This window comes from Diplotaxodon limnothrissa, linkage group LG20 (assembly GCF_057381915.1).
Source record: "Diplotaxodon limnothrissa isolate DT_005_m linkage group LG20, D_limnothrissa_male_GT1.1, whole genome shotgun sequence".
NCBI classification, from domain to species: domain Eukaryota; kingdom Metazoa; phylum Chordata; class Actinopteri; order Cichliformes; family Cichlidae; genus Diplotaxodon; species Diplotaxodon limnothrissa.
In genome coordinates this window covers 21650104-21670043 of record NC_140615.1, presented here as the reverse complement: position 1 = coordinate 21670043, position 19940 = coordinate 21650104, and the positions used below count along the sequence as shown (strand labels likewise).

Genomic DNA, 19940 nt, shown 5'->3' with positions numbered 1-19940 from the left:
CTGAGCCCAGTGTTGCCTTTTTTAATGTCACATTATTGGTTATGTGCAAAAATAGCCTTTGGACCCCACGTTTGCTCTTTGCCCTTTATTTTCTGGACCTCTGCATCCTGCGCTCTGATTGGCTGACGAACCTGCCAATCGTGGTGTCCTTGCTGCCCACTTCCGCCTACTTCCAGAGGCACCACAGTGCTCGGTTGTTTATCTTACCGGAGCATTAATTTTACCTGAACTCACAGGTATATGTGACTGAGCTGTGTTTAAATGTCCGTGCCAGTGTCGGCTGTGGTTTGTTGTTGACTGTGTTGATGTTGTTACATCGTTTTTTGCCCAGCGGACATTTACACCATCTGCAGCAGCGATGCTAAGGGCTCGTTAGCTAGTCTTAAAGCTAACTAATGGCTTTTTTAGAGGAGCACGGCGACTGACAGCCAGAGAGGAAGCTGTTTTTGTTTTGATTACATTACTCATGCGCTTGGTGTTGACGCTGCCGGTGTCGTTGTAGGTGGTGGGTGCTGCTGTCTGTGATGCTCGGAGGGAGGCTGGACTCCAGGGACAGGCCAACGGTGGAAACATGACTTCTGAGTAACCTGCAGCTACTTTGTCTGCTCAGTATGAACAGCGAGGAGGAGTTTTTCGACGCTGAGACAGGTGAGACATGTCGACGAAGGCCCAAATTAGTTAATTATATATAGTTATTTCCTGTATACTTACTTTGTTTCCTCCTCCTACTCCCGCTCTTGCTCATCATCCCCAGGGTTGGAGTCAGATGATTCCTGCGAGGTCAGCTTTAAAGATGCCACACAGGAGAATGGAGTGTGGGAGCGCAGGTGAGGGGCCGTGCACACGCGGGGAATAATTACGGAAAAACATAATCACTTCATTGACGCAGAGCTGTTCTGAGTGATCACCTCGATCCTCTGAAAGGTTAAAGCAGGAGTGATGGAGAGATTGATAAAGGAGTCTCCCTGATGCTATGATGTTTGCAGATGATATTGTGATCTGTAGTGAGGGTGGAAGCAGGTGGAAAAGAACCTGGAGAGGTGGAGGTATGCTTTAGAGAAAAGAGTAGTGAAATTTAGTGAGGCTGCAAGGAGCAAACAGAGTGAAGGTGCACAAGTACCTGGGGTCAACCATTTAAAGCAATGGGCAGTGCATAAGAGAGGTGAAAAGGAGTTTGTAGGTAGTTAGGAGAGGAGACAAGTGTTGGGGTGATTTATGACAGAAGGATAGCAGCAAGAGTGAAAGGGTTGGTGTGTGAGAGGAGGGTGCTAGAGATAGAGTAAGATGGAGACAGATGATCTATCATGAGTTCTGAACTTAGAGATGTGTGGTGAAGAGTGTTCCGTGCTCCTGCATCACTGTGGGATGTCATGCTTTGTGGTAGAGAGGAAGGCTCTGCAGAGGGTGGTGAAAGCTCCACAGAGCATTGTTGGCAGCATCCCCCAGACCACCGTCACCACAAACATCTACACTAGCAGCAAAAGGGCCTCTCTGTCTTGAAAGACCCTACTTACCCAGGAAACAGACTGTTTGTCCCACTCCCCTCTCCCCTCAGGCTGGATGTTGCGGAGCATCAATTGCAGAACCACCAGACTGAGGAACAGCTTCTTCTTCAGGCTGCAAGACGGTTGAACTCTGGTGGTGCTCTGTAGTCTCTGCTGCTCCCAGCCAGAGGAAACAGACATGTGAAGCCACTTGTCTTTCCACTGCACACAATTTGATTATTTTTAGAAAATGGTCTTATTTGTACTGACACTGTATATACTTTTTCTTTTCCCTTTTTCCTGTATTGCTCTTTTGTGTTCTCTTGGCTTTTACACGGAACCTAGGTGCACAATTTTGCATCCATCTCCTTATCAGACACTTTTTACACAGTCAAATAAATGTTATTGCTGCCTGTTCAGATACTGTGCTCTTTCACAGTAGGCAAAGTCTCTCGCTGAATGGATGCTTGGTTTCCTCTTGCCTCTTTAAATTGCTTGCCACCATGTTAGCATTAGTTGTTCTCTATTAATGACACACTCGAGCTGAAGGCTGTTGACATCCTGAGTCCAGCTGAAGCCACGACATCGGTGGTTTAATTTGCCTGTTTTCTTTTTCTTTAGGTGGTAAAAGTGATCAGTTTCACTTCTTCCGAAATTCTCTTCCCCTCACTATTAGTTAGGGCTGTTGATATGTACTAATATAGTAAATTTAAATGTCATTCACTATTTTTTTTGTGTATTTACAATATTAATGTTTGGGTGCACGATTTGGGAGCTACTTTGTATTAAAACACTCATTAAATCAGAAAACGAGGGGATATTATTTGAAAGAATAGTGTTGCATCTCTAAATTAAACCAATACTCATATATGACCTGCCAGTTGTGTATTACATATTCCATGTAATGCATGTCAGTACCAATGTCCACTAATGTTATATTAACATAAAAAGCATTGTACTGACAACTAATTTTACTAATAGATATTCAAACTGGAGAAAAGAATTTGGAGGACAGTTATAACCTCAGACGATAAAAGAAATTATGTCTGTATTTAAGAGTAATTTAAAACTGTGAATTACATTCTTCAAAAAATTAAGCATATTTTAAATTAACTGAAATTTGTGGCATTTTGCATCATGCAGAAGATTGGGCATCCTCTGTATCAGCTGACCGAGTGTGAATAATGTTGCCAGAGGTGCTTTATTTGAGTGTGACAGATTAGATTAAAATAGTTTAGAGAAGATCACATCAACCCCAGTGGCTGCAATTGGTTTTGTCTGCTCTACCAACTCTGCCATCACTGTCCTCTGCCAGAAGGTCTCTGGACACCTCTGCAGTAGATGTTCCAGAGGTGGATGGTCATGTGGAGTTAGCATGCTCCCATCTTATATTAAAGCTTCCTCCCAAAGACATGAATGTTAGGTTTTGGTAATTAGTGATTAGAAATTATCTGTTGGTATGATTGTCTTTCTGACAATCTCTCTTCCACATGTCTTTATCCTGTCTTCCTTCTCTCACCCCAACCGGTCGCAGCAGATGGCCCCGCCCCTCCCTGAGCCTGGTTCTGCTGGAGCTTTCTTCCTGTTAAAAGGGAGTTTTTCCTTCCCACTGTCGCCAAAGTGCTTGCTCATAGGGGGTCATATGATTGTTGGGTTTTTCTCTGTATCTATTATTATAGGATATAATGTACAATATAAATCAGAATCAGAATAGAATTAATCCCGAAGGAAATTATAGGTTACAGCAGGCTAATGGTGCATGCGCACTTACAAAGGAACCCTCTGACTAATCTTTACACAGACATCACATTGGGAGACATGTCAGAGAGGTAGGCTGATAGGAAAAAACAACGAAAATACATAACACGAGGTGAGAGGAGGAGAAAAAAACTCCGACTGAGCTCCTAATGGGAGAACAGTTTGAGAGCAGAAAAAAAACACCCCGGCACAAAAAGCACATGACTGTCAATACACCATAGAAACATATGACAAGCAACAGGGATGGGTAAAAGGTGAGAGACAGCCCGTGTAGACAGCGCATCTGGGCCTGCAGCATATGCACTGGTCCCCTTTGATCCACCGTCTGCATCGGGAGGGAATAAGCATTGAAGGCGTTTGGAAGGGGAGGGGGGGATGAGTGTATACCTGCATGTAGAGCAGGGCGATATGACCAAAAATATTTATCACGATATACATTTGAAAATTTGTGATAACAATATAACTGACGATATAATTGACACTAGACAAAATACTTTACAACTCCACAACTTTATTAGTGCCAAAAAAAAATCAACGTATTTTCACTTAAACAAGCAGCTGTTTTTTGCATTAAAGTTATATAAAAATTTTACAGTGCAAATGCAAATTCCTTGCTGACAGTTTAACCAAAAGGCATTTCCAGTGGAAATTGGCCGACATATCCTCAGCGTAACCATGTATAATATCCACGAAATTTAGAAAGAGGTTATACACACACACAATACGGTAATATTATGTTGAAGCACAGTGCGTATCACTCCACGAGGCTCCTCCCTACGATAGCCGTAATGCCCATCAAGCTGTGCGGGTTCGTAGCTTGGCAAAGTCGTACTAAAACATTTTCCAGCACCGTGTACCACATAAAATCGTTTCGAGGTCAGTAAACACAACCAGAATTCATACATAAGGCACACGGGATTATAAGGGGCACTGTTGATTTTCAGAAAAATCAAAGGATTGATTTTATGTGTGCCGTATTTTCCAAAGAACACGGTAATAACGACGGCCCGCTAGCATGCGCTACCAAAAATAGTGCTTTGTTGTGTATCTGACGGACGAAAGCTAAACCAGTGCCACATCACTGAAGTTGCAGCATTTTTACAAACCAATTCTGGTTCATCCATTTCATTCAAAGTGTGTGTGTGTGTGTGTGTCCAGACTTCAGCTGAGACACTGTCCTTCGCCCTGCCAGGCTAAGTAAAGTCTTCCAGCCAACCCAGGTGGCCTTACGTAGGATAGGAAGAAACAATCTATGCACAGTCAACTATCTGGGTGTTTTTGTTCAGCTCCAGCCTTGAGACCACAGCTGGCGCCGAAGTGGTAGCTGCATGAAATGATGGTGGTTTTTACTTTAGTGCGAACAACTCATGTGAATTTCAAAGCTGTTCTAGCAGTCCAACACTGGTCTCTCAATCTCCCGTTGTAGAGCCGTGAGCTTCTCTACAATGTTATCCATCTTGCGCTCCATGATGTTATCAGTCTTGCGCTCAAAGAGCAGATTCTGAGAACTCAAGACTGCCATGACCTTCTCCAATATGTTATCCAATTTTCGCTCAGCGGTCTTATTCTGAGTGTTCACGGCAGCCTCAAACTTCTCCAAGATCTTATCCGTGCTGCGTTCAATGAGCCCATTTTGAGAACTCACGACTCGTCCAATCGTTTCAACACAGCGGGCAGCCTTGTGGGGTTTTGAACAGCCAATTCCGCTTTCTTTAATCTTCGATAAGCTAGGGCCAAGCCAGCTCCGATCAGCAATCAGCAAGAACCCTGTTATCATAGTTCCGAACAGGTAGATGTCTTCGATGTCTTCGATCGACAGTCTTGCCATCCTCCACTTATGCCACCCGTCCATCGTGTATCCGGCAGGGACACTCCAGGACACTCAGGCTCACCCGAGCCCAGGCTTCTCGTTGAGAAGAGGATGTCAGTTGTGTTCAGGGACCAGTTGATCAAATCCATAATTCCTCTTTTAGGTTTTAGAGAACAGACTGTGAGAAAGTGTTCCAGGGAAAGAGTAAGAAAATAGATGAGACTAGCCAAGGACACAAGACGCTAAGCAGGGAAGATAAGGGAAGGGAGAGGAGAAAAGTGCGACCGCCTTCGCCAAGAGCCAAAGTTAAGTAAAGCGCCTTGAGGCGACTGTTGTTGTGATTTGGCGCTATATAAATAAAATTGAACTGAGCTGTCCACCCTGCATATATTTTGGAATAAGAGGTAATGTCAGCATGCTAGCACAACTTTTTATCAAAGATCTAAGCAAAAGAGAGCTAATGAGAAATATGAGCTCTAAGCAGAATTGATAATGGCCTTGATATCTATTAAAACAGTTTTTGTTGCTTAATATCGTTTTTCTTATTCGATCCAGGAAAAAGCTGCCAGCTGAAATGATCTCCAGAAATAACTTCAGTGTTTGGAATATTCTGAAGAAATGCATCGGTATGGTGAGTCCTACCAAACTCATGTCTGTCTCCAGTAATATTGCTGGGTGCTGATTTTGAATCTATGATTTTCATTTCTGTGGTCACTGTGACATGAAATACTTATACACAAAGTTGCGTCATATTATAGCTTCATTAATGGTCTGTCCAGAGTGTCAGTACCTGTAGTTATAATTACTAATGACTACAGAAAGAAAAGAAAAAGTACTCGACCAACGGCTTTACTGCACTATCAAGTGGAAATATGTCCCATCACTATTGTGAACTTAAGCTGTGTGCATGCATCGGTGCAGCAACACAATGTGCTCATATAAATCCTGGTTCAGCTGTCATTAGGGGCAGGGGTGAGATATCTGATTTAGCCTATAGGTTTCTACTAGTTTCTAGCTGTGTCCCTATTATGTCATCTCTGGTTTTCACAATCTCCAAATGAAACTGTGAGAAAAGAAAGCTACAGTCTAAAAATTGTACATAGCCAGTCCTCTGCAAATAATCTGTTAGCTGTTTGACAACTACCCTTTCAAGAATTTTTGATATGAAAGGAAGGTTAGAAATTGGCCTATTATTAGCTAAGGGAGCTGGGTCTAGAGATGGCTTTTTAAGTAAAGGTTTAACCTCTGCCAGCTTGAGGGCCTGCGGTACATAGCTGATTATTAGAGATAGGGTTGATCAGATTTAAGATTGGAGTGATTATATTTTCCTGTTCTGCTTATTTCCACTTTCACATTTTTATTCTTGCAGTCTAGTAGAGCTGCTTTGCACAGTTAGGTTAGAAATAATCCATATTTGTCTTATCCCATCCCTCTAATCCAACTGTCTTCTGATTGGCTGCTCCTTGTAACCATGTGGGCAGAGCTTCTGTGGTCACACTCGAGCTGCGATGACCATATTAGGGAAATTTCCATATTTGCTGACAGCAAGGTGAAAGCATAACAGGTCAACTTTGAATAACTGAGTGCTTTTGCTTACTTAATCTCTCTGTTACAAAATCAGTCTTGACTGAACTCGTCTTTACATTTGCTTCTGGAAGTCATTTCAAAATAACCAAAATAATTAAATGAACATCTGAACTGTAAATGTGAATGTTGTGCTATTGTTACTCCTGCTTTTTAAAACCGGTGAATGTTTGTTGTAAGTTAAGTAATGTGTTGCATAAGTTGTTTGAAGTGAGGTAATTTCTGTCAGCCTTTGAGTTATTTTTCTGAATGACAGTGATTGATTGTTTTTGTTGTGCTGCCACAGGAGCTGTCCAAAATAGCAATGCCGGTCGTGTTTAACGAGCCGCTCAGCTTTCTCCAGAGAATCTCAGAGTACATGGAGCACACTCACCTCATCCACAAAGCCTGCAGTTTATCAGACTCCATAGACCGCATGCAGGTACAGGCAGCACACACACGTGATGTTGTGATGTTTTAAAAATACTGTCAGTGCATTTAAATTTCTCCCAGAAATACATTTCCTCTGAACATTGCTAAGGAAAATAATGAACTGTTTAAAGCTCTTTTTCTTTCTTTTTTTTAAGTGTATGAACCAAAAATAAACCCAAAATAAACACTAGAAAAGCAGGAATGAGGGATTGTTTTCTAAAAATGACTTTTCACTTGCTGTCAGTGGCTGCAGCCCGGCTCTGATTCACGTTACATCTCTGTGACAGGTTGTTGCTGCATTTGCTGTTTCGGCTGTAGCATCTCAATGGGAGAGGACTGGAAAGCCTTTCAATCCTTTGCTGGGGGAGACCTATGAACTCACAAGGTATTGGAGAGGATGGGTTGAAGCTTCATTATGCCTTTATGATGATACTTCAGGTCATCCAGTTATTTCAAATCATCTTTTTTAAGGGAGGACGAAGGCTACAGATTGATCTCGGAGCAGGTGAGCCACCACCCTCCCATCAGTGCCTTCCACGCCGAGTCGCTGAAGAAAGAATTTGAGTTTCATGGCTCTATCTACCCAAAGCTCAAGTTCTGGGGCAAAAGTGTGGAAGCTGAACCTAAAGGCACCATGACGCTGGAGTTACTAAAGTGAGATTTCCCTGCAGTTATTGATCTAGTGTTCTGCACACCCACTTTTCTGCTGGTGCTAGGCTTTTAGCTGCATTATTAAACTTTCATAACATGTTGAACTTTGGATGACCTCATGTTCATTCATGTTGAAGAAGCCGCAAGCAGCAGCTGGTTAGATTAGCGTAGTCATGGGAAAGGGTTAAACGACTAATCTGGGTCTGCTCAAAGCTCTCAAAATTCCTCATGACTTGGTCCTAATTAATTCTTTAAAACTATAAATAAAACCTCAAATGATCCGGATTTCACTTATGGACTGAACAAGCAAGAAATTATGTTAACTAGAGCGTTTTAGATGTGCTGATACATGGAATTTATCTACACACAGTATTATCACATTGAACATGAGTGCTGTAAACTGACTCTGTTGACGTTTGACACACTGAGCAATTTTCCCCTAACTTCAGTCCAATAAAAAATAAAAGCATCCAGTTAATTATTGGATGTTTGTGATGTTGAAGATGCTTTCTCTGTGAGGTTTTCAGATCATAGTTTCTTTATATTTTGCGTTTTACACCTTTTCCTACTGACAAGGACCTTCCTTGTGGTTATTTGTACGACAACAGCATAATTAAGTAATAGATAAACCATTAAATAACAGAAAAGTTCCTGTCCTTAAAATGAACTAATATAGAAATTTCCCACTTTTTTTAGAGTGGGTCCACAGGGAATTAATAAAAACTAGAATTGCAGGACAGTCTGGGTAATGGCAGGCCAGAACTTTTCATGTAATTTTTCTTTAATTTATTGCATCGGGATTTCTTTTTTCATGTACAGAAACTGAGACATATTGTTAAACTTGCGTTTCTTTTTTTATGTTGACTTATCTCAGGGATAAAATATTGTTACAGGAAAAATGAACCTCAGTTGAACTTTTGTACACTGACGAAAAGGGGATTTACAAAGGTGGCGATCGTATGAAACTGAGGTTTCAGTTGATTAAGATTCATTTGGCATCTAATGGGTTAACAAAATCTTCAGAGTTATTGTTATGGATGAGCAGTAAGTGTATTCAATTACGTACAGTTGTATTTTGAGACTTTTAAATTATATTTAGATGTGAAATGATGAACCATTGATATAAAAATCTGTCTTCCTTAAGCATGTATTCAGCAGAGTTATTAGCTCAATGAAATGTAATAAGTTGAGTGTTTGACAGATAAAATGAGGGCTTTATTAATATATTCCCTGCTGAAAAATAAGCGTTATTGGTTATTTTCCACTTCTTTTGGGTTGTTGAGTAAAACGCTAACTTCACAAATTGTGTGAAAATCTTCTCAGTTGTATATATCATTTTAGAAAAAAACCCACAGCATGCTTAACTCTCGAACTTGTATTTTGTATTTCATGTATTTAATATAGCACAGCAGGGGAAAGCCTCGGGCTGATTTACATCTTATTAAATACATTATATATGTAATTGTGAGTGCTGAAGTTTTTATTATTATTTAGAAAATGTCGAACTGGTCCTTTAAGATGTTGTGATTTTGTGACAGACATAAAGAAGCTTACACGTGGACGAATCCAATGTGCTGTGTGCATAACATCATCCTGGGAAAACTCTGGATTGAACAGTATGGAACTGTAGAGATAGTCAACCACAGGTAATGAAAACTTACAGCTTTTTGAATCACTGATATTTATTAAACAATAATTTTGCCTTTAATTCGTCAGGACGGGTGATAAGTGTGTCCTAAACTTCAAACCCTGTGGGATGTTTGGAAAGGAACTGCACAAAGTAGAAGGTCATATCCAAGATAAAAGGTAAGAACCTAAGCACGTCATCACTGTCTGTGAATTTTAGTTGTGTTAGTTTTCTTTAAATGGAGTTTGTTGTTGAAACAGTAAGAAGAAGCGGCGAGTTATGTATGGGAAATGGACAGAGTGCATGTACAGCGTGGACCCCAAGGTTTACGACGCGTACAAGAAGTCTGAGAAGAAGAGCGGGGGCGAGTCAAAGAAGCTGAGACAGGTGAGGATCGTTTCTGCTTTTACTGAAAGCTGAGATGAAATCCCTCTGAGTTTGCTCTCACGTTTCTCTTTAACATGTTTGATGTGTGATTTTTTTTCTCACAACTCTGAAATTCTTCTCTTAAACTGCATCTTTTCCTTTCACAATAACATGCAGTGGCTTTAGTAGAAGGTAAGGTGAAAGTGTATTGATATCTGTAGTGTGCTGCTGCTGTTGTCTAGTTATGTTGAGAGTGTAGTGTTGATTAGATCATTGCCAGCACTAATCCATGATGTCTTGCAATGACATGCATCGTTGCTTGAGAGACGTGTTGAATTTGTGGCGACCGTAGTTCTGTTAATCACCCGTTTGCACATGAACTGTTTGTAATGTAAACCCAAACTCGTTAGACGGAGTTGTTTAACTAGCTGTGTGTCTGTTTCTGTGTGTGTAGGAGCGTAGCTGTGAAGCAGAGGAGGCAGATGAGATGCCAGAAGTTCAAGAGACTGTGACTGTGATACCAGGAAGTGCCTTACTGTGGAGGATAACATCTCGGCCCGCTCACTCAGCACAGGTCGGTGATGAGGTTTGGCATTTCCTGCAGAAATATTGTTCAGTTATCACTGGAAAGTATTTGACTGTATAAAATCAGCCAAATATAATAAAAATCCTGGCTTCACACCCTCATAATGAGCTTGCTTTAGTATATTTAATGAGGCCATGCAAAATTATACGATCACATGGTGCTTTCTTTGAAATTTGCTGCTCATCTTTTTGCACAAAGAGTGCCTAAAGTTTAACTTTACTAAGCTTTAAAGGGAAGCACTTAATTGATCTCATGATCATTTGCAACAGAGCTTAAATCTGCTTTTCAGTCCTGAAGATTTCATGCCTCTTTTAATGGTTTACAAATCCTGGAAAAAATGAGATGACTTGAGTCTTTTTCACCATCGAACTGACCGGAGGGCTCATTTTACAAGCGCTCTTTGAATGGCGATAACTCCTTTACTGTTTGTGCTAGAGACAAAAATTCAAATGGTTTTGAAAAGAAGAGAAGACGAGCTTTATGGGGGTATTTGGTGTATCACAGTAGCAAAAAGCATTCAGGAAAAGTACTGCTGTCTGAACAGACAGAAAAATCAGTTCTGCTTATATGTGCCCTACGATGTGCGCTTCACATTACCATGATTCCTCAACCATTTTTGGTCTAGAGCAGTGGTTCTTAACCTGGGTTCGATCGAACCCTAGGGGTTCGGTGAGTCGGATTTTAGGAGTTCAGCAGAGCCTCCACCGTGACATGCATGGCTCATTTTGTGCACCAGTAAAAAACATATCTATGTCTTGAATTTGAAAAAAAATCACATTTTATTTTTCACTAAAGAGGGGTTCAGTGAATGCGCATATGAAACTGGTGGGGTTCGGTATCTCCAACAAGGTTAAGAACCACTGGTCTAGAGAGAAAATGGTCGAGGTGGTTGTAAGTGGTAGTAGATGTAAATGGGTGTGAGGAAACAGGCAGCCTGTCACAGTAAATGGACTGGTTCAGATAAACAGCCTTTCTACTCAGTTGAGCACTCAAAGTGGTTTCTATAGGTCTCATTCACCCACTTAAATTGATTCTACCCTTTTATCTAAGCGTAATTGCTTTTTAAAATTCACACACCTAGCCCAAGGACACTTCAGCATGTGAGAGGTGTCTGGGATCGATCCACCACTCTACCTCCTACACTGGTGACCTGTAGGGAAGCACATGTCAGGTTACTGTGCAAGTTACAATGTTGGGTTTCATAAGAGTTTGCCGTTACGATGTACCTGTAACATCGAAGTTATGCTGAAGGTGTTGTACAGATGCACAGCTCATTCTGAGGGTCTTGGGTGTCAGGTGGGAGACATTGGTGACATCTTTCCTATGGAATGACCACACAATCTGCTCTCACATATGTATAACTGTGGAAGACGTGTGACATGCTAGCTTTACCTCATGGAGTTTACACCAAATGTTATTTCACATTTTAGTTTCCATTTTTGTATAACTTTTGATACACATTGTGGCAATAGGACCACATAACAATGCACCATGCAGCACTGTTTGAACAAAGCCCTTTCTCCCTTTTTATAGATGTATAACTTCACCAGCTTTGCCATAACACTAAACGAGCTGGAGCCCGGCATGGAGAGACTACTGTTGCCAACAGACTGCCGGCTGAGGCCTGACATCAGAGCGATGGAGAATGGAGACATAGGTAACGTCAACCTCACCTGAAAAGAGAACAGCTGAAACTGTACATGTGTACTTTTTGGTGACCAGGACACTATGAGCCTCTAAAACTGTGGAACAGGGTCCCGTCAGGAGCACTGGGATAATTCCTGGTGCCCTGAGGGTCATTTTGGTCTACATTGAGCTTAACAGGTGATAAAATGACAAGCAGGAATGAGTTAGCAAATTCTGAGAATCAGATTCACTTCACCCAAGTCACCCTCACCCAGTGTTTGTTATGACTGCCATGTCCTGTGTGACTTTATCCTGGTTACCCCTTAGCCATAACATACCTTAAAATTTGTTGGTCCTAAACATATGTTTTGTGATCTGAGTAAAATTCTCTGAGATGAGCGTAATGGATAAGTCTGGTAACCTCCATCAACACTACAGGTGTATTTATACAGGTATTTCTAGTAAAAAATAGTGTTGAGCAGTAAACTTTTCGTGATGTGTCAGCCACCTCATCCAGCCTTTTGAAGGAGGGACACTGAAGCATCCCCAACCCAACAGAGAGAGCAGAACTCTCCATCATGTCCTGGGTCTGCTGCAGGACCTCCTCTCAGTTGGACATGCCTTAAACACCTTAACAAGGAGGCATCCTAATCAGATGGCCAAACCACATCAACTGACTCCTTTAGATGTGGAGCAGCTTGACTCTGAGCTCTTGGCCCAATTTCTAAGGGAGAGCCCAGACATTCTACAGAGGAAGCTCTTTTCTAATGCTTTTATCCACCATCTCATTATTTTGGTCACTTCATGGCAATAAATGAACATGGATCAACTAGAAAATTTTACAGCTTTGCTTTCATGATCAGCTCTGCCATGAGACTCTGAAACAGAATGGAGTTTGTTTCAGGTTCACAGCTCCTCTGTGAAAACAGTAGAGCTTATTTTTAAACAAATAAGTGGCATGACATCTAACCAAAAAGCAGAAGAAGCAACCTGTTAAGGACTGACTTCTTTCTCCAAGTAGTTACTGTATTTGTTCTCTAAAAGAGCTTTTTTTTATTTAGGGTTTATTTCTTCTTTATGGTGACTTCAAAAATATGTTTTATCCTAAAGATGCCTGACAAAAGAATGAGTCAATATAAAGGCCCATTTACACAAAAGTAAACTAATAATAATATGATGGTATACTATAAAACCACTAGAATCTTTGGTCATACCACCCAGGCCTAATAGGTTAAAAAGACCATGTAGGGAAAGATTACAAAATTATCAGCCTCCTAGTTTATACAAACACAGTGGCCAAAGGTGAAGTCGAGTTATCGTTTCGGTCTGACCTTCTCTAAAAGTTTCTTTTGTATTTGTGTGTTTATAGATTTGGCGAGTTCTGAGAAAGAGCGTTTAGAGGAGAAACAGAGAGCTGCACGCAGGGAACGATCCAAGGACGAGGAGGAGTGGTCAACCAGGTGAGAGGTTCTGAGGATTTAAAGAGATTTGGGGAGGTTTTTTTATAGACCGATTTTATGATTTCATACACTTGTAGCATGACAATCTCATGTTTGTACTCAATATGTCAGTATTATCAGACCAAATCAGATTTACTTTACCTCTAGCATGAAACACAGTGAGCAGAGGTTCAACATGAAGAGAGAGGCCGCTTGTATAATCACTCTGTTATTTTATAATGTCCAAACTCAGAATGTGTAAATTCGTCTACCTCCCAAAATTTCATTTTCTACAAGCAATGCTTGAGTGATGCATTTTACAGATGGAAATAACTAGCTAGACGTTTTAAAATAGACGTTAGTTTGAATTGGAACCCATTTGAACCATAGAGCTTTTATTTATTGGAGTCAGGACTTTATAATGCAGGAATTAATAAAGTGGGTGACATCCATTTACCAGACTGAAGCACATAGCTAACATTTGCAGTATCTTCAGTTTATTGTTCCAGTTAATGCTGGGATTGCATATAAAGTTCAATAAAATTATAAATCACTACAAAATAAACTTTTAAATACTGAAAAATTCTGTCAGTCTGACAGATAGATTGACAAATCTAATTAAAATAAGCTAACAGTGTGCAGATGACTCAGTGAATGACTGTCCTGGCCAAACAGTCAATCACTCCAGAAATGCGCCTCCCTTCTCTTTACTTAAGTTTGAAATATTTGCCCAAAATGCTCAAGAGTGAATTTAGCCAACATCATGGTGATTGAAGTATTATCTCTCCATATTTTAGCAGTTGATTGTGTTCGTATTGTTTGCTCCGCAGCTTGTTTTTCTTCGTGTCTTAACATTTATTTCAGATTCACATTTGGTGTTGTAAACACCAAAGTCTGTTTATGCTATAATTAGTTTTAGACCTGCAATGATCTGCTTTGTTGACATTTACTGGTTAAATAAAGACTGAAGAAAAATAAAACAATAATAAGCAAATGAAGATTGACAAAAAATTGCATTCAAAATCTAATTTGTAATGTGTGGAAACTTCCTTTAATGTGTCCCCAACACACTAATTGCTCATGCTGTGCAGCATTTTTCATAACCATGTTATTAAAAACAGATATGGCTTGTTGACTGCCTCCTCAGGTGGTTCCAGATGGGAACAAACCCTCACACAGGAGCCGAGGACTGGCTGTACACAGGTGGATACTTTGACAGGAACTTCACTGACTGTCCCAACATTTATTGACACAGGAGGTGTTTGGTGTTTAAAACAAAAAACAAACAAAAAAAATCTTCTCTTTGCTAGGTTTCATTTTGTTTCTCTGTGAGTCGTGACAGCCAGACGCTCGCTGGTACTGTGTCTTTGTTAGGATCGATGAAAGTTGATTTCAAACAGGTTATCAGATCATCTCCAGCTGACTGTGACATTTGTCTGCAGGAGATGTGTAACACTAAAGAGAACTGTAGAGTTTACTTACTGTAAGCATCAAGCATCTTCTTTATATGCCCTAAACATGTATGTTACTCACCATTCACTCATCCAAGGGTTTAAAAGCAGCCACCAATGTGATATTTTCAGTTTTAGTTCGGGTACTCAGGTACCATAATCTCACCTGTAGATGTTCCACGCTCTTCTGTCAAGCTGCATTCAAATATCAGGGGATATTTAATCGCATCTGCTACTTTTATATAACCTATTTGGAAATTAGATGTCTGTTTTAGTTAGCACTTAACATCAAAGAAAATGTCACAAAGTGTTTCTGTGAATAGAGACTTACAGTAGAAATGAAAGCTGCTTATAACCACGTTTACTGCCTCAGTAAACAGATATGTTGGTACATTATATTGTTCTCCGCTGTAACATAGGTAATGTGTATAATAACCATGCATGCTCACCAACATCATAATTTCCACAAGTTAAAGCCATACAAAAAACTTTTTCTGCACTGAGAATAAAAGCCTCCATATAAACCTTTAAGGCAAAGGGATGCAGAAACGAGACGTTTTTAAAAAGTCTGACACTGGCCGCCTCCCTGGCTCCTTCACCGCTCACACACTGTGAAAATGTTCACAATGCACAGTAAATATCTGTGGGTGAACGGACAGAGTGTCAGACGCCGTTTACACTTGGTTTTAAAATGTGTCAGGTCCAAATACACCGCATTAAATACGAGTATACAAGCCAGTGATATGGCTTATGGCCCATCTCTGTGTGGTCTGGTAGGCACTGTGAACAATAGAGTTGGAGCTAGCTACTGTGACACCACCCACTGGTTTCTGGACTTTTTCTGGGTGCACATTAAAGCCTCAACATTAGCGTGTTACTCTGCTGGTCGTTATGACTCTTTATCCCTTGAAACCCTCCTAGGAATAACCCTTGTCACTCTTCTGTGATCGAAGTGGTTCTGTCATATTTCAGGCCTGTATATCTCACTAACTTCTGGATGTGCATTAGAAGTTAATGAGGGTTTTCTCTGCCTTTGCTGCTACCCTACTTTTGTCTGATAATTCTATCAAAATGTTCCAAAATAGCAGAAACACAGTGATAAGGTCCAGCTCAGTGACTTGGGTGAGGTGAGGCTGCTGCTGCCTATGTCTACACACCTGTCACTCCCCAGCCTTTAGTCTCACCTGCATCCAGTTGTTGTTATGAAGCACAAACTGTCCACATGTACTGACAGCACTTTTTCTATAACGAGCTGTAAACAAGTTGTCTCCATATCTGAAGCTTTAGTTCTACTTGAGGAATTAAGAGGTTTTTTTGGCATCTCTGCATTGGCCTCATTTTCAGTCCCAGAGCGCAAAGTGCCAAAAACTGCAGCCCCTCTAATAACAACTTGAGACTGGCTCCAAAAACAACTCAGTTCCCACAGGCTCCCATGATAAAATGCCCAACTTTACATCATTAATAAGCGTGTTTACAGCTCCTTCTTCCTTTGATTCCCTCATATTTTATTTTTAACTTTTAAACTCAACCCTATCAATGCTGTGTCACTACAGGCAGCTGCAAAGCCCTGAACTGGACTTATCCACTCTGTTTGTGCTGTTGGAGCATTTTTAGTAGACTATCTGACAAATTATGCAGTCTGTGTTCCTTATTTTCTTTATTTTTATTTGTGTGTCATTCAGCTCTAGTTTGCAGATATGTGTCTCTTGCACTTAATGTATGCAACTTTCTGACAAAGCTTGCTAGCCTTAACTGATCACTCATTGCTCCACCCTCTCATCCAGATATCGTGGTGGCTAAAACGCTGATGTTGAGGTTTCTATAACAGCTGCATGATGTCAGAGAGGCTACTTTATCTCTTACAAACCATCAAGCCAGGACGTGGTGGTTTTTCTTTTTGCTATTTTGTGCACCGTTTTTAAAACTTTGCCTGCCAGTCTCTACATCTGGACTCTCCAGACTCTTGACTGATGACAGACAGGTGAATACTTGGGGCACTTTGACACACAGATTGTAAGGAAGTCTGAGCACATGTGGTCCGATCCTTGGAGGCAACACTGTGATGAGTCTTGACTGTTCACTTGTGATCCAATTTCCAGAGTGGTTTTTTAAAACCAAGTGTAAACACTGCATTAAATACATATTTTTAATAATGCTCTGAGCTTCGGTGCTGCCAAACAATATTAAACATCATAGGTAATACTTATAATAATGAACACACTGATTTTCTGCTCTAACTTCACTTTGGAGCTTATAGGATCGTAAACACGTATGATAATGTTTCCATGAAAATGGTTAATAAGCTTTCAACTACAGCTTGAGTCCCGTTTTCTTTTTTTCTTTTCTTTTTTTAATTTGTTTACATTTTTAGCAAATGCCTGCCATTAAAAACTACGCCAAATTAGTTATTCTGAGGTTTTTTGGAGGGTTGTACCCGTGGACGTACAGGCCACTGCGACAGGGATACTTTAATACTGTAGATAATGTAAAAATTCTCAGGCAAGTTCTGCAGTGATAGAGGGCATCCTTTGTTCTGAGTGGATTGTTGGATATTTACATAATGATATCCTCTGGAAATATAAGTTAAACTAACACTAAAAATGTAAAAAGATTACAGACATCTGTTCACATTGGCCTGAGAAAGAGTAGAGGCATCTGTCTCACTGCTCCTCCATTGAAGGTGCACTCCATAGTTTGAACACCTCGGCTTCAAAGTGACTGTGTTGTGCCATTTGTTTGTACAATGATCCCTGTGAGCCAAAAGTTCAGACTGCTATAAACACTCATTTTCAGACTTTTTTTTTTTTCCTACTCTTCACTCCATGTGATGGTAGTGAGAGTGGATATCCCTAATTTGGTCAACAGCTATGGCCTTAGGCACTAAGACCCCACCCACCTGCAAGGAGCAGCCAATCAGAAGAACAGTAGTTCTGAGATAAACACTTTGTTCAGAGGTAGAAAGTATAAAAGATAGCTGTAGTTTTGTATTTTAACCCTGTAGTCTTTTTAATGGCCACCAGAGGGCGACCTGAATCCTTGCTTACTCAGTAAACAGTTTGCTGGTGTGTTTATAGAGTCATGTACTAGATTCAGATCATGTTCAATAGAGCACTTTGGTAACTTGTGGTCATGTGATTGATAGTGAGTCAGAGCTGCGTCTCGCTCCTCACACCTGATTTCAAAACACCAAAGTAATTAAAATGTTCAACTCGAGGCTTCATAGCAGGACTTCATTCAACACTGGGTGACGTCCCTGTTGCTGTGTATGTCTTTTATGTTTTTTGTGATTTAGACACAGAGTGAACTGAATGAGCCATGTGTAAGATGGGGTTATTTTGAACTGTGAGTTATGCAGAGCTAATCCAGTACAGTCCAAAAAAGAAAACATGAAGCTGGGAATGAGCATAATCTGTCCCCTTAATGACAAAGCTGCATCATTTTGGCGCCTTTTTCACACGTGGATGAGTAACACTTTGAAAGCAATTTTTTATTTTTTTTCCACCAATCGGAGCCGTGCTTTCAGACACAGTTAAAAGCAAATAAGACGGGATGCTGTAGGCATCATGAACCTATGCAAACTGATCCTTCCAGTCTACCCTCCTGAAATGTGAAATAAAACACTCTTTAGCTAGCAGCCTGTGTGCTGGAGACACTACAGAGGCAGCAGGTAATGAATATTGTGTGCTGGTAGTAAAATGCTCACAGTAGTTTCTTTTTGTTTCTAAGCACTAGTGTTGCATTAAACTGCACATTTCAAATGCTCACTGTCCTGTGCACATATGTACGGTGAAATATCCCACATCATGTCTTCCCCTCTGCTGCTGTTTGTGTCTTTACTCTGAATTCAAAGCACTTTGTGACTCCTGCAGCCGCTCAGAGCTGCAGGATCAATCTGATCCGATCTTGTTTTATCCCCGCTGTCTCTTTGTCGAGCCTCTTTTTGAAAATGTTTACATTGTATGTTTGTCGATCTGTTGTTTCCTTTCCTCTTCATACTGGTATCCACACAGCCGTATGCATACAAAGCATATTTAAGAAATAAATTATGGACTACAAAATCCTTGTGTTGGAAAATCTGGTTATTCTCTCCAGATGTTTTTCTCTCATAACCACCACACGACACTACTTCTCATTTTTGTCTTTTAATTAACAATTTTAAAAAGATTCAAGGCCATTTTTAGTTTTATATAATAGTGGAAAAGAAGTGTACTGGTATTGATTTTGGTATTGATGTTTGTAGATGATGCTGTGATCTGTAGTAAGAGTAGCAAGCAGGTGGGAGAGACCCTGGAGAGCTATGGATGCTTTATAGAGAAAAGGAATAAATATCAGCAGAGGCAAAACGGAATAATGCAAGGAGCAGAGGCTGGGAAGGTAGATGAGTTTAAGTGCCTAGCTTAACCATCCAAAGTAACACAGTACATGAACGGTGAAGAAATTAGTGCAGGGAGGGTGGAGCACATGGTTTGTGACAGAAGGATAGCGTGAAAGGGAAGGTTTACAAGATGGTAGTGATGAAAGACAGGAGGCAGACCTGAAGAGATTAGGATTTGCACTGAGAGAGTGGACAGGATTAGAAATGAGAACATCAGAGAGACAGTTCAGGTCGAGCAGTTTGGAGACAAAGTTAGAGATGGTTTGGACATGTGCAGAGGAGGGATGGTGGGTATACTAAAGAAAGAATGCTGAATATGGAGCTGGTAGACAGGAAGACCTCAGAGAAGATTAATGGATGTAGTGAAGGAGGATTTCAGAGGGTTGATGCAACATGGGAGGACGCTACAAATAAGGTGAGATGGAGGCAGATGATCCGCTCTGGCAACCCGTAAAGGGAGCAGCTGAAAGAAGAAGAAAACATTTAATTCCGAGCCTCTGAGACCTCTGGGCTGTGTTTAAAAATTTCAAATTCCTAGACAGATGAGTCAATACATTTGTTAAACCCACCATTTATTGTAGTGCTGTGCAGCGCCCAAAAATGTGAATCTTTAAGTATGTAGAGACAAAACAAAACAGTTTTACACATTTATTGCATCATGAAAACTAAAATGTGTAGCACACCAGCTTTATTAAACAATAACGCACACGGTGGGGCTGCTCACCTGTATCGCTGGGCACATAGGAGCCCAGTGATACAGGCTCCTATGTGC

General features: G+C 40.6%; 1 protein-coding gene across 1 annotated transcript; it reads left to right on the top strand.

Moving 5' to 3' along the window:
- Positions 1–162: 162 nt before the first annotated feature.
- LOC146610853 (oxysterol-binding protein-related protein 2-like) lies at positions 163–18841 on the top strand. The gene is made up of 14 exons (XM_085344277.1): positions 163–236; positions 503–648; positions 755–827; positions 5608–5683; positions 6923–7057; positions 7335–7432; positions 7519–7701; positions 9237–9344; positions 9415–9504; positions 9586–9712; positions 10146–10265; positions 11811–11934; positions 13273–13363; positions 14490–18841. The coding sequence occupies exons 2-14, from the start codon at positions 612–614 to the stop codon at positions 14590–14592; spliced, it is 1365 nt and encodes a 454-aa protein (XP_085200403.1). The 5' UTR covers positions 163–236; positions 503–611; the 3' UTR covers positions 14593–18841.
- Positions 18842–19940: the final 1099 nt, after the last annotated feature.

What these genes read in the sequence shown, in the direction of transcription:
- LOC146610853 (XM_085344277.1), top strand. Translation starts at nt 612, where the DNA reads ATGAACAGCGAGGAGGAGTTTTTCGACGCTGAGACAG. An exon ending in ACTCCATAGACCGCATGCAG is followed by an intron (nt 7,058 to 7,334) that starts GTACAGGCAGCA and finishes TCTCTGTGACAG; the next exon opens with GTTGTTGCTGCATTTGCTGT. An exon ending in GAGGAGGAGTGGTCAACCAG is followed by an intron (nt 13,364 to 14,489) that starts GTGAGAGGTTCT and finishes CTGCCTCCTCAG; the next exon opens with GTGGTTCCAGATGGGAACAA.